Source organism: Elephas maximus, chromosome 11 (genome assembly GCF_024166365.1).
Source record: "Elephas maximus indicus isolate mEleMax1 chromosome 11, mEleMax1 primary haplotype, whole genome shotgun sequence".
NCBI classification, from domain to species: Eukaryota; Metazoa; Chordata; class Mammalia; order Proboscidea; family Elephantidae; genus Elephas; species Elephas maximus.
Genome location: NC_064829.1, coordinates 29,510,398 through 29,534,794, shown reverse-complemented (window position 1 = coordinate 29,534,794; position 24,397 = coordinate 29,510,398). Strand labels below are relative to the sequence as shown.

At 42.7% G+C, this 24,397-nt stretch overlaps 1 protein-coding gene and 1 long non-coding RNA gene across 5 annotated transcripts in view; one reads left to right on the top strand and one right to left on the bottom strand.

Moving 5' to 3' along the window:
* Nucleotides 1-24,397, top strand: part of TMEM241 (transmembrane protein 241) — a 214,907-nt gene that overhangs the window by 85,282 nt on the left and 105,228 nt on the right. For all 4 annotated transcript variants that reach the window (XR_007519232.1, XM_049900497.1, XM_049900496.1 and 1 more), the window contains exons 5-9: nucleotides 3,142-3,219; nucleotides 12,920-12,945; nucleotides 20,704-20,755; nucleotides 22,771-22,819; nucleotides 23,604-23,649. Coding sequence is in view for 3 of the 4 variants with exons in the window: in XM_049900497.1 (XP_049756454.1) it covers nucleotides 3,142-3,219; nucleotides 12,920-12,945; nucleotides 20,704-20,755; nucleotides 22,771-22,819; nucleotides 23,604-23,649 (251 nt within the window). In the remaining variant the exon portion in view is untranslated. The remainder of the gene's footprint in view (nucleotides 1-3,141; nucleotides 3,220-12,919; nucleotides 12,946-20,703; nucleotides 20,756-22,770; nucleotides 22,820-23,603; nucleotides 23,650-24,397) is intronic.
* Nucleotides 6,275-12,654, bottom strand: LOC126085286 (uncharacterized). The gene is made up of 3 exons (XR_007519233.1): nucleotides 12,549-12,654; nucleotides 10,941-10,970; nucleotides 6,275-7,036 (listed from the first exon to the last, which is right to left on the bottom strand). It is a non-coding gene; the product is annotated as an uncharacterized LOC126085286 (long non-coding RNA).

Sequence of the window (24,397 nt, the reverse complement as noted above, 5' to 3'; positions counted from 1 at the left end):
GACCAAAGTCCGTTAAATGGGGGAAGAGACAGTCTTTTTAACAATTAGTGCTGGCAAAACTGGATACCATCTGTAAAAAAAAAATGGAATGGGATCCATACGTCACACAGTACACAAAAACCAACTGAGAATGGATCAAAGACCTGAATATAAAACCTGAAATGATAAACATCGTGAAAGAAAAAATAGGGACAGTGTGAGAGGCCCTAATACATGGCATAAATATAATACAAACCATAACTAACAATGCACAAACATGAGATAACTGGGATCTCCTAAAAATTAAATGTTTGTGCTCATCAAAAGACCTCTCCAAAAGAGTAAATAGAGAACCTACAGACTGGGAAAAAATCTTTAACTCTGACATACCCAACAAGGGTCTAATCTCTAAAATTTATAGAAAATTTCAATACCTCAACAAGACAAACAACTCAATTAAAAAATGGGTGAAGGACACGAGCAGACACTTCATCAAAGAAGACATTCAGATGACTAATAAACACATGAAGAGATGCTCACGATCATTAGCCATGAGAGAAATGCAAATCAAAACTACAGTGATACACCATCTCACCCTGACAGTACTAGCACTAATCAAAACAAAAACAAAAAACAAATGCTGACAAGGTTGTGGAGAGATTGAGAATTTTATACACTACTGGTGGAAATGTAAAACAGAACAACCACTTAGGGAAATCGGTATGGTGTTTCCTTAAAAAGCTAGAAATACCGTATGATCCAACAATCCCACTCTTAGGAATATATCCTAGAGAAATAAGAGCCGTGACAAGAATAGACATATGTATACCCATGTTCACTACAGCATTATTTACAATTTCAAAAAGATGAAAACAACCTAAGTGCCCCTCAGTAGATGAATGGTTAAACAAAATGTGGTACATACACACGATGCAATACTATGTAATGATAAAGAACCATGATGAATCCACTAAACATCTCATAACATGGATGAATCTGGAGGGCATTATTCTGAGTAAAATAAGTCAATCACAAAAGGCCTATTGTATGAGATCACTATTGTAAAAACAAGAGGAGGTTTACACACAGGAAAAAACTGATGGTTATGAAGGCAGGGTGGGGTGAGGAAATCACTAACTAGATAGTGAACAAGTGTTAACTTAAAGTCAGCACAGCTTGACCAAGGCAAAGTCATAGAAGCTTACTAGACACATCCAAACACCTCGAGGGACCAACTTACTGGGGCTAAGTGCTGGGGACCATAGTCTCAGGGGACATCTATGTCAATTGGCATAACATATTTCATAAAGAAAATGTTCTACATCCCACTTTGGTGAGTAGTATTTGGGGTCTTAAAAGCTTGCAAATGGCCATCTAAGATACATTTATTGGTCCCATCCTGTCCAGAGCAAAGGAGAATGAAAAAAAAAAAAAGGAAAATATTAGTCCAAAGAACTAATGGATCACCTGAAATACAACCTCCACCAGCCTGAGCCCAGAAGAACTAGATGGTGCCTGGCTACCACCACTGTCCACTCTGACAGGGATCACAATAGAGGGTCCTGGACAGAATGGGAGAAAAATGTAGAACAAAACTCAGACTCACAGAGAAAGACCAGACTTATTTGATTTGACAGAGACTGGAGAAACCCTGCTAACTCAGAACTGAAGCCACTCCCAAAACCCACCTTTAAGCCAAAGATTAGGCAGGCCTTTAAAACGAACAATGACTCAAATAAGGAATGTACTTCTTAGTTCAATCAAGAATATGAGACCAAATGGGTAACAGCTGCCGGAAAGCAAAGACAAGGCAGGAAGGGACAGGAAAACTGGATGAATGGACATGGGGGAACCCGAGGTGGAAAGCGGGAGAGTGCTGACACATTGCAGGGACTGCAACCAATGTCATAAAACAATTTGTGTGTAAATTTTTGAACGAGAAGCTATTTGTGCTATAACCTTTCACTTAAAGCAAATAAAATGAAATTAAAAAAATGTATTCTCTCATAGTTCTGGAGGCCAAAAGCCTGGAATTTTTATCACTGGGCCAAAATCAAGGTATTGGCAGGGCTGTGTTCTCTCCGGAAGCTCTAGGGGAGAATCCAGGTTCTGGTAGCTACCAGCATTCCTTAGCCTGTGGCCACATCACTCCAGCCTTCCAGGCCAGCATCTTCAAATCTCTCTCTGCTTCATCTTCACATCACCTCGTCCATATGGGTCAAATCTTCTTCTGCTTCCTTCTTATGAGGAGACTTTTGATTACATTTAGGGCCCACCCAGATAACCTGGATCAATCTCCTCATTTCAAGATCCTCAAGATCCTCACATCTGCAAAGACCCCTGTCTTGCCATATTAAAGTAACACCTTGGTTTCCAGGGATTAGGATGTGAATATCTTTGGGGACCATTTTTCAGCCTGTCACGCTCCTAGATTTTTGCAGCCCTCTCTACCACCTGTCCTCTATGCCATAGCACGGCGCCTTTAAACAGCAGATCAGATTATATCACTGGCTGCCTTAAAACTCTCAGGGGCTCCTAGTGGGCCTCAGGAAAAAGTCCTAATTCCCTGATATGACTCGTGATTCTCTTCCCATCTTCCTCTCTCCGACTTTTCCCTTTCATGTTAGTGCCAGCAGCATTCAACTTCTCCAGTTCCTTGGAGGAGTCAAATTCACGCTCATCTCTGGGCCTTTGTGTGCCCCTCTGCCTGTGACTTTCTTGCCTCCTGTCCTTGGGTTTGGCTGACTCTAGTTCATCATTCAGTTCTCATTTAGACTTTGGGCTTCATTTCCTCCAAGAAAGCTTCACTCCCCTTGTGGGGTCAGGTGCCGTTTCTGTGTGCCCCTGTCAGAGCACTTAAAATATCTGTCAGGTGTTCCCCTTGTTCACAAGATGTGTCCCCACCTAGCACAGTGCCTGACACACAGCAGGTGCCTAATATTTGTGGATGAGAATACCCATAGGAAGCGAGCCTCTCTAACCTACTAAGAATAATACTGCAACAAAGAACGGGAATCCACGTGAAACAGCCTTGCTGGAGAGGGTTATATAAGAGAGTGCCAAGAGTTCCTACAGATCTTTATTTTTAAGCTAAAACCAAGGATTATGTAATTATGAGGTTGAAGAAAATATTTTCATGCTAATTATTCTGTTTTCTTTCAGACCATCCCTGTGTTTCTCACTTTGCATAATGTAGCTGAAGTTATCATCTGTGGGTACCAGAAGTGTTTTCGGAAAGAGGTAAAGGATGCTGCAAAATGGGACATTTATCTCCATTGCTTTAAATTTCAAAGAAAGACTTGTTTTATGGCCCAAATTAGTGTCTACCTTTTTCTGCCACCAATTTCCATTTCAAGACTGCCTGACAGTGATCACTAATTTCAAGGGTCACGGCTTTAATATCCCTTCAGTTTGTCAAACATACATGGGAATGTTTTTTGGTCTGAGCAGAACTCAACTCCAGGCAAGGCTGAGCCAGACCCTCAGGATGCTGTTGTTGTTAGCTGCTAGGAGTCAGCTGGCCCCTAATTAATGGCGACCCCATGCACAACAGGACTGGACCATCATGATCCATGGGGTTTTCACTGAGTGATTTTCAGAATTAGATTGCCAGGCCTTTACTCCTGCTCTGTCTTAGTCTGGAAGCTCCCCTGAAACCCCGCAAGCTTCCAGTGACAGACAGTGCCAGAGGTATACTGGCCGAGAATTGACTCTGGTTTCCCGCATGGAAGGTGAGAATTCTACCACTAAACCACTAGTGCCTCACTGATAAAGGTAAGTTTGCTGTGGGCCTGGTGAGGGGTGCATACCCACCAACAGCTAATCTCAATACCACATGAATGTTATGGAGAAGGTTCCGGGGGTTCGAACCGGTTCAAAGCAGTTCAGTCATGGCCTGCAGAAATAAGAGCAGCAGATGCATTGCATAGCAACCAAGTCTCTTGTGAGGTGGCTTTTGACCTGAGTAGGAAACAGGCAGCGGTGCCTCACTCGAAGGTGGCGGCTGACCATACAGCTTTGAATGTGTGTCACTCTCCATAATCCTGGCAATAATCCAATCTCCACTTTAGGCTCCTGAAAGTTTCTTGATGTGGGAGATTGGATTATTGACTCCCGAAAGTTTCTTGATGCAGGAGGTTGAATTATTGGCTGTACTGGGGAGAGAGATACATATTCAAAGCAGCGCCCTTGGCTGCCATCTTTGAGCGGGGTACCGCGCCTGTTTACTACTTGTGTCAAAAGCTGAGGTCCAACAGATTTGGTTGCTGTGCGACACATATAGTGCCCTTGTTTCCATTGGCCATGGGTGAACCACTTTGAACCGGTTAGAAGCCCAGCCTCGTTTCCGTTGGGTATAACTGAACCATTAGGAACCAGTTGGAAGCCCGGAGAGGTTTACACAGGGTCCTGGGGGCATTTGTCTATTCTGGGGAAATTTGCTTTTGTTTCCAACCCCAGATCTACCTCATAACGGCTAGAGCAAGTTCCTTCACCTTCTGTGCCTCCATCTATGAAACAGGATCACAGTGGTACCCAACTCATAGACTTATTAGGAAGGCTCAGTGAGGCATCCATGTTAAGTGCTTCTGAACTGTTTTGGCCACATTGTTGGTGCTCTACAAACACTAGCTCTTATTATTAGTGTTATTTTTGGTGGTTTCAATTAGGTCTCTTTTTCAGGAGTTTCTGTTTTTCTAATACCTGCCCACCTGAAATAGTTTCATACCAAAATTTTCGGAACTTTTAAGTTCTAGTGAGGCTGGTTGGCACTTTAGGCAGGATCTTTCAGGTATTCAGGAGACAGAAGTCACAGAGGTGTCTTTCCCGGTGGCCGAGGCCACTCCCCACACCTGTTCTCCGTGTGTCACCCCACCTGCCTTCCCGGAGGCAGTGCTTCATCAGTTATCGCGCCTCTTCCCTGCATTTTTAACTTCTTCCTCCAGGCTGGTCCATAAACATGCTCAGTGTTGTCAGCTCACCAGGATGGACCAGGCTCTGGGAGATTGATTCATATTAGCCCAACTCTGGAAAGGTGTATTTGTAAAGCAAACACTGAAACAACCAGAACAATCAATAAGCTCCTTCTGCTTACCCTTCCTTCCTTCTCTTGCCTTATCTCATCCTTTCTCTTCCTGCCATAGTGCCTCAGAGAGGGTTGGGCTTGGCATTGTCCACGTCCTCGTCCCTCTCATCTTTTACCTGCTCCCTGCTTCTCCCCATCTTTCCCTGCAGTTGCTCTGGCTAGAACTACTGACGACTTCATCTCTGTGCCCCTCTGTTGACAGTATGCACCGCTAATCACCCCACACCTTTTCTGAATCTCTTTGCCCCCTTGGCTTGACCCCACACCTGCTGGTTCTCTTCCCACATCTCTGACTCTTCTTGCCCAGCCTCCTGTCCTCATTCCCTTGTCTCCCCTCAGGGTCTTCTACGGCTCTGTCCTCATGCCACATGCTTTCTGGGCCATCTCACCCCTGCCTGCGGCTCAGCTGCCTTCTGTTCATTGATGACTCCCAAGTCCCCGTCTTTAGCGCAGAGTCTGTCCTGCGTGGGGGACCCTAGTAGAGCCCCATGCCTGCTTACTCTGGGTCTCTACCTGACTGTTCACTGGGCATCTGAAATGCAAAATGGCCAAGAGGGAATGATTTGTTTCCGTATACATGCTTCTTGTTTGGTAATCACTGTCCTGGTCATTGATCATCACCCAGGGCAGAACCCTAGGGAGCCTCTTTTGGCTTCTCGGCACACCTGATCCCACAGCCACTCTGTTACCAAATCTGCTTGATTCTTGCTCCCTAACACCCCTGTTACCAGGCCCCTCCTCTCTTCTCTTCCTCAGAGCTGCCCACTTAGGGGCCGAGAGGGAAATCTCGATCTCCTTAGCCCTTGGGCAGCCAGGGAGGGCCTGGTGTGAGCAGACCTAGGGCTTCAACAGTCATCCTTTCCTGTGTGCTGTCACCTGGTAAAGGCTGGGCAGGAAGCTACCTGACAGAGGTGCAGCAATGTCCTAACTGGTTTCCCACTCCGCCCTCTCCACGCTCACCCTTCCTCCCTGCTGCACGGATGGAATCATATCACTCCCCTGCAAACCGCCTTCCTCCTTCCAGGGATTGTCTAAGACCTACTGGACGAAAGGTGAACCCCTTGGAGGCATGCAAAACCATCATCATCTGGGCCCCATCAACTTCTCCAGCTTTGTAAATTCCAGTCACAGTAAACTTCTCACTTTTCCTAGACCACATCTTTTTTTTTGTGTGTGTGTGGTAAAAAAAATATATAACAAAACATTTGCCAATTCAACAATTTTTACAGGTATAATTCAGTGACATTGATTACGTTCATGTTGTACAACCATCATGCTGTCTTTTTCCAAATTATCCCACCACCATTAATGGAAAGTCAGTGCCTCCTAAGCAGTGACCCCTCTTCCTCACTCCCTCTGTCCTTTGGTAAGCACTAATAAACTTTGGTCTCTATACATTTGCCAATTTCATATAAGTGGGATCATGTCAATATTTGCCCTTTCGTGATTGACTTGCTTCACTGGGCATAATGTTTCGAGGTTCATCCATGTTGTGGCATGTATCAGGACTTCATTTCTCTTTATGGCAGAGTAATATTCCATTGTATGGATGGACCACACTTTGTTTATCCGTTTATCTATTGATGGACGTTTTGGTTGTTTCTACCTTTTGACTATTGTGAAAAGTGCCTCAGTGAACATTGGTGAACATGTGTTTGTTTGCATTGCTGCTTTCAAGTCTCTTGGGTATATACCTAAGAGAGAAATTGCTGAGTCGTGTGGTAATTCTGTGTTTAACTTTTTGAGGAAACTTCAAACTGTCTTCCATAGCAACTGTACCACCAGCAATGGATGAGGGTTTCTAGACAGTGTCTTGATGTTTCTTTCCTCTTATCTCTTGGAAGATCTCTTCAAACACCTCTCAGCCATTCGGTGGATATTTCTTAAGTACCTCGATGTCGCCACACTGTGCAGAGCAGTGGGTCTGCAGTAGTGAAGGAGAAGCACAGTTGTGGCTCTTGTAGAGTATGCAGCCTGGAAAAGGATACAGACATTAAACAAATAGTCCTACCCACACACTGGGTTGTGGGACCAGAGAAGGCAGTTGAGGAAGTGAGATTTAAATACAGCCCCGAAGGGTGAGCAGGTAGGGGAAGGTGTCCCAGGAAGGGTGGGTAACACATGCAAATAACCAGAGGTCGGAAGGGACTTGACAGAAATCACTTTGGGCTGATGTGGCTGGAGCTTAATAAGAGGGAGAGAGGGGCTTAGGATGCTACTGGAGACAGGGGCACGGGCTGGTCGTATGAGGCCTTTGAGGCTGAGCTACAGAATGTGGCATTTATGCTGAGTGCAGCGGGAGGCCACAATCGGGTTTTAAGCCTCAGTGAGATTTACCGGATTCACGAGCTCATCTAGCTGTCTGTGGAGGAGAGAAGACTGCAGGAGGGTGAAAAGAGCCTGTGGTGACCCAGTGAGGTCCCCTCAGACTTTAGGCCAGATCCAGGTGGGGCTGGAGGGAAGCTAGCCTGGCTTTTCTTTCTGCCACCACTGAAATGGCCACCTTTCTCTGACGTTCAGCTCATCACACCATCTTGCAGTTTCCTATTTCATCACCTCTAACATGTGCTTCTTTTCTTCCCTCATTTTAACCTGAAGTCAGGATGCTGTGTCCATGGTGTGTCCTGGTTTAATTATTTTTATTCCTTAATAGTACATAAAATAACAGGAAATCTGAAACAATCAGTGGCATCTTAAAAAAACCCAGAACCCAGTGCCATTGAGTCAATTCTGACTCATAGCGACCCTATAGCTTAAAAAAAAAAAATTTTTTTTTTAGGCTTGATGAACTATGGTACTGTTTCCCTGTGTCTCCCTGGCTGCTTCCTCTAAGCCGTCTGATGGCAGGATCATGTGCTAGTTCCCTGTGTAGCCTCAGGGACCAGCCCCCAGAACTGGTACGGAGCTGGGTGTTCATTAGCTAGTAGCTGAGGTTTGCAGGCTTACAGAGACTGACTCATGCCACTCAGGTTCCAAGAAGCCTTTTTATTTATGAAATTTATATGAGTTATGAATTGAAAAATACAGATTTGCCTGGCATAGAGACAAGCAGTACATTGACAAGGAACTACCAGAAATTATTATTGCCGATGTCAGTTGGATCCTGGTTGAAAGCAGAGAATACCAGAAAGATGTTTACTTGTGTGATTTTTTGACTATGCAAGGGGATTCGACTGTGTGGATCATAACAAATTGTGGATAACATTGTGAAGAATGGGAATTTCAGAACACTAATTGTGCTCATGAGGAACTTGTACATAGATCAAGAGGCAGTTGTTCGAACAGAACAAGGGGATACTGTGTGGCTTAAAGTCAGGAAAGATGTGTGTCAGGGTTGTATTCTTTCACAATACCTATTTAATCTGTATGCTGAGCAAATAGTCTGGAAGCTGGACTATATGAAGAAGAAGGGGGCATCAGGATTGGAGGAAGACTCATTAGCAACCTGCGTTATGCAACTGACACAACCTTGCTTGCTGAAAGTGAAGAAGACTTGAAGCGCTTACTGATGAAGATCAAAGACCACAGCCTTCAGTATGGATTGCACCTCAACATAAAGAAAACAAAACTCCTCACAACTGGACCAATAAGCGACATCATGATAGATGGAGAAAATACTGAAGTTGTCAAGGATTTCATTTTGCTTGGATCCACAATCAACACTCATGGAAGCAGCAGTCAGGAAATCAAATGACACCTTGCATTGGGCAAATCTGCTGCAAAAAGACCTCTTTAAGGTGTTAAAAAGCAAAGATGTCACTTTAAGGACTAAGTTGTGCCTGACTTAAGCCATGGTGTTTTCAATTGCCTCATATGCATACAAAAGCTAGACCATGAATAAGGAAGACCAAAGAAGAACTGACACCTTTGAATTATGGTGTTGGTGAAAAGTATTGAATATACTGAGGGAATGGACTGCCAGAAGAAGAACAAATCTCTTTTGGAAGAAGTACAGGCAGAATGCCCCTTGGAAGCAAGGATGGCGAGACTTTGTCTCACTTATTTTGACAGGTTAACAGGAAGGATCAGTCCCTGGAGAAGGACGTCATGCTTGGTAAAGTAGATGGTCAGAGAAAAAGAAGACCCTCAACGAGGTGAATTGACACAGTGGCTGCAACAGTGGTCTAAGCAAACAGTGATCATGAGGATGGCTCAACACTGGGCAGTGTTTTGTTCTATTGTACATAGGTTCACTGTAAGTCAGAACTGACTGGATAACACCTAAGAAAACAGCAGAGACAAGATCCACGCATCTCCACAGAGTATTCCTTGCTGATGGGCAAGTCTAGACAGGAAACCACATTGTGGAGCAGATAGACTAGGGTGAGTGTAGGATACAGATTTGGTGAGTCCTCAACAGATATTTCTACCAAGCAGGGACCCTCCTCACCCTAGAGACCAAGGACCAGACTTCCAGGGTGGGAGGACCTTTCCTTGAAAATAATTGGACAAACACTAAAATATTTTGATCTTCAACTCCACTTCATCATTAACACAAGACAGCATCATTTCTTGTGAGGGAAAATTAGAAACAGTTGAGTAGGTAACAGATCTTTTTAGTTATTAAAACAATCTTTTCTTCCTTTATGAATGTAATATAATGTAATAAGTTATAGAAAATGCAGAAGGAGAAGGGAACCCAGAAATCAGCTGTGATCCTACTTCCCAGAGGTAACCACTCTATTCTCTCAGACTTTTTTTCTGTGAACATATAGACATTTACACAAATGGTATGATCCATCCGGTTTTTCTGCTGAACAATTTATTAGGGATCCTTACTCAGATCATTGTCAATAGTGTTCCACTGTAGGTGGGACAAAATTGGTTGGCCTGTACTTGTTTATAGACTTTTAGATGGTTTCTAGTGGTTTAACATTAAAATCTGCTCTGCAACTATGATATGTTTTTGGTATGACTTACATTCCTGATCATACAGCCTGGAGTCTTGGTGAAGTAACTGGATATCACGGGGAGCACAGTTACACGCCATCTCTCTGCTGCTTCCAACGAGTTCTATTTTTGTCCATTATGTGTCTGGTTTTATTAGAGTCAGCTTTGGAGAGTAATCTTCTCACGGTCTTGTCCCCAGATTGTGAGGATAGACTATTTAGAGTCTCCAGTTTATTTTCACCATCCATAACTGCTTCTTTGCATACACACATACACGCACACACACACATGCATACACACACAATTCAACTATAAGAGAACGTGTGCCTTGTGGAATTAGTCCTACTACTTTGCAGATATATATATCATAGTTTAATATTAGTATATTCAACATTCAATGTTTATTAAAGTGTATACTGTAAAAAAAAATTTTTTTTATACTATATATCAAACATTTTGTTCGGGCTAAAGCTACAGAAATGTAGAAGACACAATTATTCCCCTCACAAAACTAGGAGTTGAAATATCAGAGGGCCCTGAATAGAGGTGTGGGTAGAGCAGGGAGGTTAGAAGGGCCGGAAGGTTCCCCAGGAGCTAGATTTGAGCCAGGTCACACGGGATGAGTAGGAATGTTCTAGGTGGCACTCCAGGCAAAGGACATGGCAAATGAAGTCTTTCAGCCTGCAGGAGCCCGTGGTGTGTTACCCCAGGAGCCAGTGGTGTGTTACCACGGGAGCCTGTGGTGTGTTACCCCAGGAGCTGGTGGTGTGTTACCGCAGGAGCCCGTGGTGTTACCGCAGGAGCCGGTGGTGTGTTACCCCAGGAGCCCGTGGTGTGTTACCGCAGGAGCCCATGGTGTGTTACCCCAGAAGCCGGTGGTGTGTTACTGCAGGACTGGCAGGCAGACTGTGGCAGAATAGCGTCATTATGGGTCAGGTTCTAGACCCAGATTGCCTGGGCCCAAACCCTGTGATTTTGGGTAACTTACCTAATTTCTCAGTGCCTCAAGTTTCCTTATCTGTAAAATAGAGGATATCATCACCACCCATGATTGTCATAATTCAGTGAGATAATACATGTAAAGCACTTTAGAATAGTGTCTGCTAAGTAGCCCTCAGTATACATTAGTTAAGCCAAAGTAATATTAGCTGTTTATTGTTATTTTTGCCAGTATGACTTTTTGAGGAGCATACTGAATCATTCAGAACCCTAAGACATTATGGGGACTTACCACTAGGTTGTTTTTAGACTCAAGGGCCTGAAAAGGTAAATACCCCCTCTCCAGCACCTCTTTTGTTTTTGGAGCGCTGGTGGAGGGGTAGTGGTGGAGTTCAGTAATGAACATATTGTTTATTTTTACTCTCCATACTTCAGGTCCGGGCTTCTTTAGTCAGAAACCAAGCCAAACCAAAACCATTGCCGTCAAGTCGATTCCAACATATAGCAACCCTACAGGACAGAGTAGAACTGCCCCCATAGGGTTTCCAAGGAGCACCCAGTGAATTTGAACTGCCAACCTTTTGGTTAGCAGCTGAGTTCTTAACCACTGTGCTACCATGGCTCCTTAGAAGGAATTAAAAAAAAAAAAAAGATTTCTTACCCAGTAATGAAAGCCCTGAAATAGTTAATGGGTGAACATGTTATTCATGGAGTTCGAATATCCCTTTTGTCTCTATCCTCTCCATACCTTCTCTTCCACCAGACTGTTGAGAGAGTTCAGTTATATTTAGCTGGAATCTTTTGGTAACACAGTTTACTGTAATGAGAGCAATTACCCAGGTATTATCAGCCAGATTACCTTTGCCTGTGCTATTATTTCTGTACTTAAGGGATAATTGATTTGTTCCCACCAGGTGGCAGTAGAGTCAAGGTTGGCTTTGCTTGGTGGCCACTGAGACACTTTGACAAAGTTAAGAGATTAAAAATTCTGGATTCAAAGCATACCTTTGTATACAAATAGGATCTGTTTATTAAAACAGTGGAAACCTGGTTATTTAGTAACACGTGAAAACTTGGTAACCTTCATAGCAGACCACATCTGCCTCTCAGATGAACTCTTCACTTTTTAGCGATATACTTCACACTTATCTGAACTTGGTGTCAAAAATTGTAGTTTGTCCTCAACTAGCAAAATAACCCTTCTGAAATGTTTAGAATTAATCTGTTGTCCTATCTGCTTTCCCTATCAAATATTTTTTTTAAAAACTCCATGCTAAGATCAAATATTTTTTTAAAAACTCCATGCTACTACCTGCTAAATTAAACCTTTTCTTCCTGAGTGCAAAGGACTAGTTCCCCAAAACTGACAAATTAAAAGGAATTGGTAAGGGTAGAATCTGAATTAGGATTCCTTTGTTTCAGGGAGCTTTAAATACCAAATTTAGATTCCTGCAATCAGTCCTTTAAAAAAGGAGCCTTTTTTCTTCTCTCTAGGATTGGAGTAAACTGGCCCTTCTGCTTTTTCTGTTTCTTAATTTAAACATCATACGAGATAATTTATAGCACCACTCAGAGTCAGAGCTGGCTTAATGAAAAGAAGATTTACAAAAACAGAGCTGCAATAGAAGTTGAACAAAAGCGTATTGACTTCTCTTACACAGGCTCCATCTCTCTTCTTCTCCCCTCTCCCCTTTTCTCTGTGTATTACGTTTTCAGGTTTGGCTCCCACATCCGTTTGCTTTTCCCGGGTAAACATGGTTCCGATGGTGCTGTGAGAAGGGCTTGGTGGGCGGGTCAGCTCTGCACACCCAGAATGCTTTGCTGAAGTGACTCAACGCTGGAGCTCTGAGTCATCCTCATTTGGTCCACGTAACAAAAAGCCTCAGTAAATGTGAAAGTGCAACAGCTGTTAAGCCCCCTAATATACTTACTCATAATTTATCTGCCTTCTGGTCTAAATGCTTTCTTTTAATGGGGATAAAAAAGAGTTTGTAAAAACTAATTGTAAATGTCTTTCCTTTTATGCAGAAAACTTCTCCTGCCAAGACCTGTAGGTAAGTTTTAAGAAAAACCAACCCCTAAAGTGAAAGATTTAACCTGATTTTTAACTCCGATGATAAACCGTTTGTTGGAGGTTTGTCTGCTAGTTGCTGGTGGAGAAATTTATTATAAACACTGTAAAAATGGTGCGCCGGGGCGTCTGACTTCACAAGTGGGGAGAAGCGTCAGCATCAACAGCAGCCCAACGCTGATTCCTATGAGGCGGAGGTCAGACATACCTCCACTTTCCAACCTTTCTACCAGTTCTGACACTAGATATCCCTCCCATGGCACTCTTTCCTTCTCTGCTGGGGAAGTGACAGGTTAGAATTCAGGATCAGAAACGACTCAAGATGCAGTTCTTCAATCAGTACAGCTTCTCAGCTGTGCCCACAGGCAGGTCTCACTCTGGCCTTCAGCTCTTGGCCTTGCCTCTGCCCTGCTTGGGAAGGCTAAAGAGCTCCACCAATACGTGCCCAGAGGCATCCCATTCCACCAGTAAGCCTCTTGCTGGAAGGCACTTAGCTTTCTTACTCCGTGGGCCAGGAAGTGCACCATGCTGTCTCCTGGTTCTCTGTCCTCTGCTGCCGCTGTTTCTCTGCTGCTGCTTCTCACAATCTCTGGTGTTACATGTCTCTCTGTCTCCTGGGTCTAGGAGGTTCTCAGTGCAACGATCCCGTGTCCAAAGGGCATACTCCGCTCCTAGCTCTTCTTTCTTGGTGGTGGTGAGGCCCTCTCTTTCTACCTCTGGGATGGCTCTTTTAAGCCTAGTGGGATGGCAAAACTAATCAATCCCCTCGATAGGGTTCCATACACCTTATTTGCATGGTCCCACCCCCACAAGGGTGCTGTGCTCCTTATTTGCATTAGTAGCAAGCTGCCCAATCCTCTTGGTGGGGCACAAGCACCTTATTTGCATAGTCCCACCAAATGGTTGAGTGGAAGCCACAAGGACTATAGCTAGAAGGGCTATATTAAGTAATTCACTGCACTGCAACAATCATATATCCCTATTTTATATCTTATTTAGAGATTTATTCTTTTTTTTTCTGAAATATCTTATTAACAAACTCATGCCAGATTTCAGCTATTGATGCCCAAAGCTTCACTAACAAATAGTTGTGCAATAATGATGGAGAATGAAAATAAAAACATGGAAATGACTTAAAAAAATTTTTTTTTATTGTAGTTTATATGAAGGCTCACAGAACAAACTATTTTCTCATTAAATAGTTAGTACGCGTATTGTTTTATGACATTGGTTAACAACCCCGTGACATGTCAACACTCTCCCTTCTTGACCTTGGGTTCCCTATTACCAGCTTTCCTGTCCCCTCTTGCCTTCTAGTCCTTGCCCCTGGGCTTTTGTGCCCCTTTAGTCTCGTTTTTTATGGGCCTGTCTAATCTTTGGCTGAAGGGTGAACCTCGGGAATGACTCCATTACTGAGCTAAAAGGGTGTCTGGGGGCCATACTCTAGGGGTTTCTCCAGTCTCTGTCAGGCCAGTAAGTCTGGACTTTTTTTATGAGTTAGAATTTTGTTCTACATTTTTTTCCAACTCTGTCTAGGACCCTCTGTTGTGATCCCTGTCAGTGGTGGTAGCAGGGCACCATCTAGCTGTAGTGGACTCAGTCTCGTGGAGGTCACGGTAGATGTGGTCCATTAGTCCTTTGGACTAATCTTTCACTTGTATGTTAGTTTTCTTCATTCTTCCTTGCTCCTGAAGAGGTGAGACCAGTGGAGTATCTTAGGTAGCTACTCACAGGTTTTTAAGACCCCAGACGCTATACACCAAAGTAGAATGTAGAATGTTTTCTTTATAAACTATATTATGCCAATTGAGCTAGATGTTCCGCGAGACCATGGTCCCCGCAGCCCTCAGCCCAGCAATTCCGTCCCTCAGGGAGTTTGGATGTGTCTATGGAGCTTCCAGAAACCCTGGTGGCGTAGTGGTTAAGTGCTACGGCTGCTAACCAGAAGGTTGGTAGTTTGAATCCACCAGGCGCTCCTTGGAAACTGTATGGGGCAATTCTACTCTGTCCTATGGGGTTGCTATGAGTCGGAATTGACTTGATGGCAACGGGTTTGGTTTTGGTTTTTGGATGGAGCTTCCATGACCTTCCTTGTACAAGTTGTGCTGGCTTCCCCAGTATTGTGTATTGTCTCACCCTTTACCAAAGTTACCACTTATCTATTGTCCCCTCACCTCCCTCATAACCATTAAAAATTGTTTGTTTTTGTGTGTAAACTTTTCATGAGTTTTCACAGTAGTGGTCTCATACAATATTTGTCCCTTTGTGATTGACTTATTTCACTCAGCGTAATGCCCTACAGATTCATCCGTGTTATGAGATGCTTCACAGATTCATCATTGTTCTTTATCTTTGCATAATACTCCATTGTGTATATGCACCATAGTTTCTTTATCCATTCATCTGTTGATGGGCATCTAGGTTGTTTCCATCTTTTTGCTATCGTGACAATGCAATGAACATGGGTGTGTATATGTCTGTTTGTGTGATGACTCTTATTTCTCTAGAATGTATTCCTAGGAGTGGGTTGCTGGATCATATAGTATTTCTATTTCTAGCTTTCTAAGGAAGTGCTGTATCGTTTTCCAAAATGGTTGTATCATTTTGCATTCCCACCAGCCGTACATAAGAGCTCCGATCTCCCCACAGCCTCTCCAACATTTGTTATTTCCTGTTTTTTTGGTTTGTGCCCGTAATGCTGGGGTGAGATGGTATCTGATTGTCGTTTTGATTTGCATTTCTCTAATGGCTAGTGATCATGAGCATTTCTTTATGTGTCTGTTGGCCACTTGAATGTCTTTTTTGGTGAAATGTCTGTTCATTTCCTTTGCCCATTTTTTAATCAGATTATTTGTCTTTTTGTTGTAGAGGTGTTGGATTTTCCTGTCGATTTTAGAGATTAGACCTTTGTTTGATTTGTAACAGCCAAAAAATTTTTCCCAGTTTAGAGGTTCTCTTTTTACTTTTTTGGTGAGGTCTTTTGATGAGCCTAAGTGTTTTATTTTTAGAAGATCCCAGTTATCTAGCTTATCTCCTGGAGTTTGTATGTTGTCGGTTATGGTTTGTATCCTGTTAATGCCCTCTATTAGGGCCTTTAGCATTGATTCTATTTTTTCTTCTATGAACTTTATAGTTTTTGGCTTTATGTTTAAGTCTTTGATCCGTTTTAATTAGTTTTTGTGTATGGTGTGAGGTATGGGTCTTGTTTCTTTTTTTTTTTTGCTGATGGGTATCCAATTTTGCCAGCACCATTTGTTAAAAAGGCTATCTTTTTCCCATTTGATGGACTTTGGGCCCTTGTTGAAGATCAGGTGACCATAGGTGGATGGATTTACATCTTGGATTCTCAGTTCTTTTCCATTGGTCAATATATCTATCGTTGTACCAGTACCAGGCTGTTTAACTACTATAGCTGTATAGTAGGTTCTGAGGTCAGGTAGTGCAAGTCCTCCTTCTTTATTCTTCTTTTTTAATAGTGCTTTATTTATCCAGGGTTTCTTCCCTTTCCATATAAAGTTAATGATTAGTTTTTCCATCTCTTTAAAGAATGTTGTTGGTATTTGGATTGGGATGGCACTCTTTTTGTAAATTCCTTTGGGTAGAATTGTCATTTTCACAATGTTGAGTCTACCTATCCATGAGTATGGTATGTTTTCCCATTTAAGTAGATCTCTTTTGGTTTCTTACAATAGTTTTTTGTAGTTTTCTTTGTATAGGTCTTTTACATCCCTGGTTAGATTTATTCCTAAGTATTTTACTTTTTTGGAGCTATTATAAATGGTATTGTTTTCTTGATTTGCTTTTCATCATTCTCTTTATTGGTGTGTAAGAATTGAACTGATTTTCGTATGTTTATCTTGTATCCAGTTATTTTTTTTTGAATCTTTCTATTAGTTTCAGTAGTTTTTTCATGGAGTCTTTTGGGTTTTCTATGTGTAGTATCATATCATCCACAAATAGGGACAGTTTTACTTCTTCCTAACCAATTTGGATGCCCCTTATTTCTTTTTCTTGCCTTATTGCTTTAGCTAGAACTTCCAGCACAATGTTAAATAGGAGTGGTGGTAAAAGGCATCTTTTTCTTGTTCCTGTTCTCAAGGGGAATGTTTTCAGCCCCTCTCCATTAAGAATGGTGTTGGCTGTTGGTTTTGTATAGTTGACATTTATTAGGTTAAGAAATTTCCCTTCGATAACTATTTTATTGAGAGTTTTTGTCAGGAATGGGTGTTGGACTTTGTCGAATGCCTTTTCTGCATCAATTGAGATGATCATGTAATTCTTTTCTTTCCTTTTGTTTATGTAGTAGATTACATTGATTGATTTTCTAATGTTGAACATCCTTGCATACCTGGTATGAATCGTACATGGTTGTAGTATATTATTTTTTTGATGTGATGCTGAATTCTCTTAGCTAGAATTTTGTGGAAATTTTTTGCATCTATATTCATGAGAGATATTGGTCTGTAATTTTCTTTTTTTGTGGTGTCTTTCCCTGGTTTTGGTATCAGAGTTATACTGGCTTCATAGAATGAATTCGGAAGTATTGCTTCCTTTTTATGTTCTGAAATAGTTTGAGTGATATTGGTGTAAGTTCTTCTCTGAATGTTTGGTATAATTCTCCAGTGAAGCCATCTAGGCCAGGGTTTTTTTTTGTTGTTGGGAGTTTTTTTTATTACCTGTTCAATCTCTTCTCTTGTTATGGCTCTGCTCATATTTTCAACATCATTTTGCATTAGTTTGGGTAGGTAGTGTGTTTCTAGAAATTTGTCCAGGAAATGGCTTAAACTTTTAAAGATAATTTTTGAGCTTTATTGGGTTTTTAATATTTTCCATGGTGGAGAAAGCACTGGGCTGTGAGTCGGGCATCTGAGTTAACATTGGGCCACAGCAAAGGATCATGGTCAGGGTTCATAGCTCCCTGCACCTCAGTTTCCTCAGCTGAAACATGAGCCTGGCTGGATTCTCTTTCAGATCCCTCTGGCTCCAGAATTCAGATTCTAACCTGAAGCCTTGTTCTCAGCTTGCTGCCTACTTCCTCTACACTTAGTAGCTAAGAAGCTCAGTCCTTTAAATAGAAAACCAAAAGAGATACTTTGGTACGTGGATTTAGGACTTTTTGTTTAAAATATTTCTGGGCTTTCATCCAATCCTTTTTTTGCCTTTATTACAGGCTGCTACTTGAGAAACAAATCCTCTGGACTCATTCTTATCTTTAAAAGGGGATTAGCAGGTGTTAAAGAAAAGCATTAAAGACCGCTAATACCTGATATAATCAGATATTGCTCAGGGCACAAGTTTGGTGGAAACTAGGAAGCTGCCTCACACCTTGGTGTCCTCCCCCTCTCCCCAGCCCCCAGGATTGTCTTTTGAGGGGGTCTCTGATGATCCTTCCCTGTGCATGGGGTCCACCATAGGTAGACACCCACTAGGATTCTCCTCCCTCCCACCTGAAAACTGCCCATTCCTCTTCAGCCCCATACACTCTCCCTGACAAACTCCCCTTCACTTATTTCTCTCTTCCCTTGCCTTTGAGTCCCTCACCGTCCAGGGCCTTGGATTCTCCTTTTGGCCGTGTGTGTGTGTGTGTGTGAGAGTGTGTGTGTGCGTGTGTGTGTGTGCGTGCGAGGGTGTAGGTGCCTTGTGCATTGGAGAGGCCACTGGAGTAGGGTGGGCTGCACCCTGGGCCTCAGAATGTCCTATGTTGTCCTGGCTTCCCAAGGCCAAGGATCCCAGTGCTGGAGCCTCCTCTGTACCAGTCACAGGAAGTCTGTTGGGTGTGTAACTACAGGTGATTGCAACAGTGGGGTGGAATGTCGGCAGAATTCATTAGCAGCAGTCTTTCCAGTGACTACTCAGGTTATAAGTATCAGAATATTGTATGTTACGTATGTGTGATATATATGATATATAGTCTATATATATAATATAGAATTTTATATGCATATAGGACATATATTGGTATCAGATGTCATATGAAAACACCCCCTAAAAGTGAAAACACCCCCTAAAAGTGAAAACACTGTGGTCATTGCTTTCTCTCAGGCCTTTAATCCTTTGCCCTTTGCTGCCTAATGGGACGGTCAGTAGTGAAGGGGCCAAACGCTGTACGTGTTGGTGTATTGATAAAATGGAACAAGGGGGCAATATGTGATAGTTTGGGTTTTATGCTTCTGGTGCCTTCTTTTAGGAGGAGATAATGATTAGAGAAAGTTAGAGGACAAAATATTTTGATATATGAATCCCAGAAGAAATAAAACCAATGATGACTGAACCAACAGATAGCTCAAATTGACTTTCTAATGAATGAGAATAGCTTTCTGAAATATCTGTGATTAGCAATGTTGCTTTTTGGTATAAGAATTGAAAAAAATTATTATGGAAATTTATTAACATATATAAAAGTAGACAGAATAGTGTAATGAAACCTACCATATACATATGACCCAGTTTCAACAATTATCAGCTCATGGTCCCACCTATTTCCTCAGTTCAGTATTATTCTGAAGTAAATCCCAGGCATGATAGCATTTCATCTGCAAATATTTCAGTATGTATAAAAGATTTTCCTAATAAAACTTTTTATTGGAGAAAAAAGATTTAAACCTACAGAAAAGTTGCAAGAATATTACAATGAACTCCCATATACACTTCACTTGGATTCATCCATTGATAATATTTTTTGCATCTGGTTTCTCTCTGTGTGTGTGTGTGTGTGTGTATATGAGTCAAATGTGACTTATAGCTACATATATATAGATATATGTAATATACAAAGAATATATAAGAATATATACATTATTATTCTTACTCTTATTTTTTATCTGACTTTCCTAAATTATTTGAGAATACATTTCAGAGATCATGACCCTTTACCCCTAAAACAAGGGCAATTTCTTAAATAATGACAGCACAGTTATCCAATTTAGAAAATGTAACATCTGATATAATATTATCTAGTACAAAGTTCATGTTCAAATTTTTCCAATTATCCAAATGTTGTCTCTTATAGCAGTTTTTTACCCCCAAAGATGCCATGTCTGTTTCATATCCTTTAACCTGGAACAGTTCCTCAGCCTTTCGTTGCACTAACATTTTTGAAGACTATAGGCTAGGTGTGGATATGCCCATTGTTTTGTGACTGTCCCTAAATTTGGGTTTGTCTCGGTGTTCCTCATGATTTGGTTCAGGGTCTGCATATTTGTCAGGAATACTGCATAAGTGATGCTGTATCCTGGGGGCATCATATCAGGAGGCATATGTAGATCTGCTCCATTATTGGAGCTGTTGAGTATGACCATTTGGTTAAGGTGGTATACAAAAGATTTTAGTGCTCTTTCCATGGTGTTTTCTTTTTGGAACTGGCACAATTATGGTCTTATTTGCTCAGTTTTCCACCAGTTGTACTTTTCAGGGTGTATAGTTAAGAAAAACAACAAGCTTCCTTTTCTTAACTGTTTAACAGGCACGTATGAGTGAGCCAGTTTGGACTTTGCAGATGTCCTGCAAGTGCCTCCTGGGGAAAATGGCTAGTGGGGCACCAGGGAAGGAAACATGTGGTTCTCGGGATTGTACACAATTGACAGCTACACAGGCAGCTGGGTTCTCAGAGGAGGAACTGGGCTTGGTCTTACAGGATCTTTGCCTCCTCTAGACACCACTCAATGCATTTCAGCCTGCACTTTCTCTGTGAGCCCTTTGATGTTGAAAGGTAAAGCCCAGGTATTTTATCTCCTCTCCACAGTGCCTTCTTGCTCCTGGCTGCTGCGGGATGCCTTCCCTTCAACGACTCCCAGGTAAGTTCAGATAAACTCATTTTGCCTTCAAAGTGTCTTTTATTCTCTGCAGCCTATGTGTATGAGCAAAATTTCCCAGCCCTTCCTTTCAGAGTCAGAATAACCCTGGCCTATGGGAAGACTCCCAGGCTCACCTTTCCCCAGCCTTTGCCTTCTCCCCAAGGCGGAGGCAGTGCGGCCACCTAACTCTTGCCTTCGTGGGTGCTGGTTGTGTGAACTCTTCTCTCTGTACATGTTTGGTAAACCTGCAAGCCAGCGTGTAGGCTGCCCAAGCCACAAGCATGGAGGCAAAGTTGTTTTCCCTCTCATCCAAGGGCCTTGTCTGTGGGGTGATTTTCACTTTCCTTGTTATCCTGAGCTGGAGTCAAGTTTTTTTTTTTTATTAGGGCTGAGGACCCACCCCCAACCCCCAGGAGTCATCTAGTTGATAGGTTTCTTTTCTTTTCTCCCCCAACATTTCTTAAGCCCCCACCAAGTGTCAGGCACTGAGCCAGGCACTGGAGACACAGAGAAGAATAGTCCTTATCTGGGCAGAATAGAAGTCAGAGTCTACTTAGAATCAAGGATCGGGGGAACAGATGAGTCAGCAGATAATGATAATGCAGTGAGTCCAGGGCTGTACCCCAGGGAGGTATGAGATGCTATGGGGGGCACCTAAGAAGACTTGGGAGTAGGGAGAGCTCACAATTATACGGAGCCAGCTGTGTGCCAGGCGCTGTGCCAGTGCTTACTGCCTTATCTTAAAGTCTCACAATAATTCCAAAAGGGTGGGCACTGTTATTATTTCCGTTTCATAGCTAAAGAATAATGAAGTCCAAGGGTTGCCAGCTAACAAATAATTTTAGAATTTAACCTAGATCATTCTGATTTTGTCTCTGGGTGGTGCAAATGGTTAACGTGCTTGGCTGCTACTCAAAAGGCTGATGGTTCGAGTCTACTCAGAAGTACCTTGGAAGAAAGGCCTGGCAATCTACTTTAGGAAAAAACAATCAGATATTGAAAACTCTGTGTAGCACAGTTCTATTCTGATACTCATGGGGTCGCCATAAGTTGAATTGACTGGACGGCAACAAGTCAGACTGTGCTTCTTGCTGGGTGCTGTGGAATTGATTTTGACTCATAGAGACCCCATGTGACAGAGTAGAAACTGCCCCATAGGGGTTTCTGGGCTTAATCTTTATGGGAGCAGATCACCAGACCTTTCTCCCATGGAGCTGCTGGGTGGATTTGAACCACTAACCTTTCAGATAGCGGCTGAGTGCTTAACCATTGTGCCACCAGGGGTCTTTCCAGACTCTACTTACTAGACCTAAATCTTGAAGAATGAGGAAGGGTTTGCTAGAAGAAAGCAGGCCCGGGTAGAGTTCTGGAGGTGTCACGAGTACTTCATGGTTCCACTTTATTGAGCACCTACTCTGTGTCTACCCTGTTCTAATTCCCACCCTCCTGGAACTTACAATCTGCATGTATGTAGCAGGGGTAGGGTGGGGGGTGGATAGAGACAGATAAATGAAGATTAAGTAAAATATACAGTGTGTCGGAGGATATTAGATCCTACACAGAAAAAGAAGGAAAGGAAGAAGAGGAGGGAGTGCCCCTCTGCTGAGTTGGTGGGGGGAATGCAAGCAGTTCTCTTTCTCCTGGGGGGAGGGCAGATGTGACTGGAGGGGTTGATGGGGCTGGTCATTGGGATTTTATCCTGAAGTCACTAGGGAGCTGTTGGTGATTCTAAACAACAGATGACACCACCGGATTTGCCTTTTGCTATAGAGACACAGTCTGGTGGCAGTGTAGGGTTGGGGATGGTGGCGACAGAGGCAGAGTCCCATCAGGAATCTGTGTTATGGGCATCTGGGCAAGAAAGGAGGAAGCACTGGCCCAAGGCCCAGAGGATCCTGTTTTGGCCTCTTGCATTGCACTTGCTTGGCACATTGACTATTTAGGTTTCTGATCACTGTGCTTGCTCTTTGTGTGTCTGTACTTATAGTCGTTCACTTTTTTATCATGTGTTACAGTTTGATCCAGATGGATATTTTTGGGCTATAATTCACTTCTTCTGTGTAGGTAAGTTTTAAAAGAACGTTTGCTATATAATTGAGGGTTATTCATTAGACCTTAGACTATATCCGTTTTTCAATGACTCTGGACAATAGAATTAAATCCAAGGTATCAGGGTTACAATTAAATGGGTGTTTTCTGGTTTGATTTTTCCATTTTCCTCAAACATTTCTGTTTCCAATATAGTTCCCTCTATTTTGTGACAAACATTGGTTAACTTCCCATGCTTGGGGTTTGCTTCCTCAGCCCAGTTTATGGATGCTGGTTGGTCTTCTCTGAAAACAATGGGGAGTATCCATAAGTTTGTGTCAAAAATATTTCTTTCAGCCATATATCAAAACAGTTTTAATTGGGCTGAATAAAAGGGCCATCTGACTTTATTTCAAGTCACGTGTTTAATGTTTCCTGTTTATACTCTTAAGGAGAAATATAGTACCCTCACTTTGTTAGACACAGTTCAGAAATCCAAGGGTTTTTCTCATTTTCACGTGCATTTTTAAAGGAAATAAAAACCCTCCTGTTAATTGTATCCCTCTGTTGATCACTAAGCTTTTCTTGCCCCGTGCTCTCTTTGGGCCCCTTTAGCTTGGAGATGCATAATCATGGAAGATTCGAATTCTCATTTTTGAAAATCTCCCTTGGGACATGTGTGACCCTGCTAAAGAGGGGGGACTAGCAGCTGCATGTGCGGGGACCCTCTGCCACATGGACTTCATGTTTGACATGGAAATGCAGTTAGCTTGTTACAAAGAATGCCAAGTGCCAGTGACACATGTCACTTCATTTTCAGGAGCTTATAAGATACGACAGAAGTCCCAGAAGCCCAGTGTGCTAAGGTAAACTTTCTAAGTCGGGTGAGTTGTCGCTGGTTAAAGGAGAGGAGTAAGAACCATGGTGGTGTGACACCTGACAGCAGTGAGGGCTGCCCACTCAGCTCCCGAGGCTGGGCCCAGACCTAACGTGTGTCTGCCTTCAGTGATTGCTGAGGAGGCATGGGAGTATCAGTCTCTTTAGGGGCAGCAATTAGGTGACATTAGTGTGAAATTTATGTGACCAGCTGCGTTGGGCCTGAATTGATCAGCTCCAGCTCAGAGGCACAACTCTTGTTTCTTGTTTCCCTGCCCTCTCCTGACTTGGTTCACTTCAGACCCTGAATCTCCTCAGTCACTAGCTCTGTTCCTTGGATAAAATGAGGCCTTTGTTGCAATCAAGTGGCCTCGGTGAATGTACAAGCAAAAAGAGGACTCAGGCCTCAGGTGAGATGGAGCTGCAAGGACCACTCTGCTATGGCTAGCTTGCTGCTGGGTTTCCAGGGGGGCTGGCCTGCCTGAAGGCCCAGAGGGGGCAGGTCTGAAGGGAATGACTGCTGGGAGAAGGTTATACACTGAAAATGTGTGACTTTCAGTCCTTAGAGCACCTTTTGTTCTTTTAATAAAGTGTTTTTGCAGCAAGAAGCCAGTAAAGTTGTCAGATAAAATACACCACACTCACTTAAATTTGAATTTCAGCTCAGCAGTGAATAATTTTTTACTTTTAGTTAAAGCATGTGCCATCCAGAGTCCCTGGGTAGTACAAACAGCATAC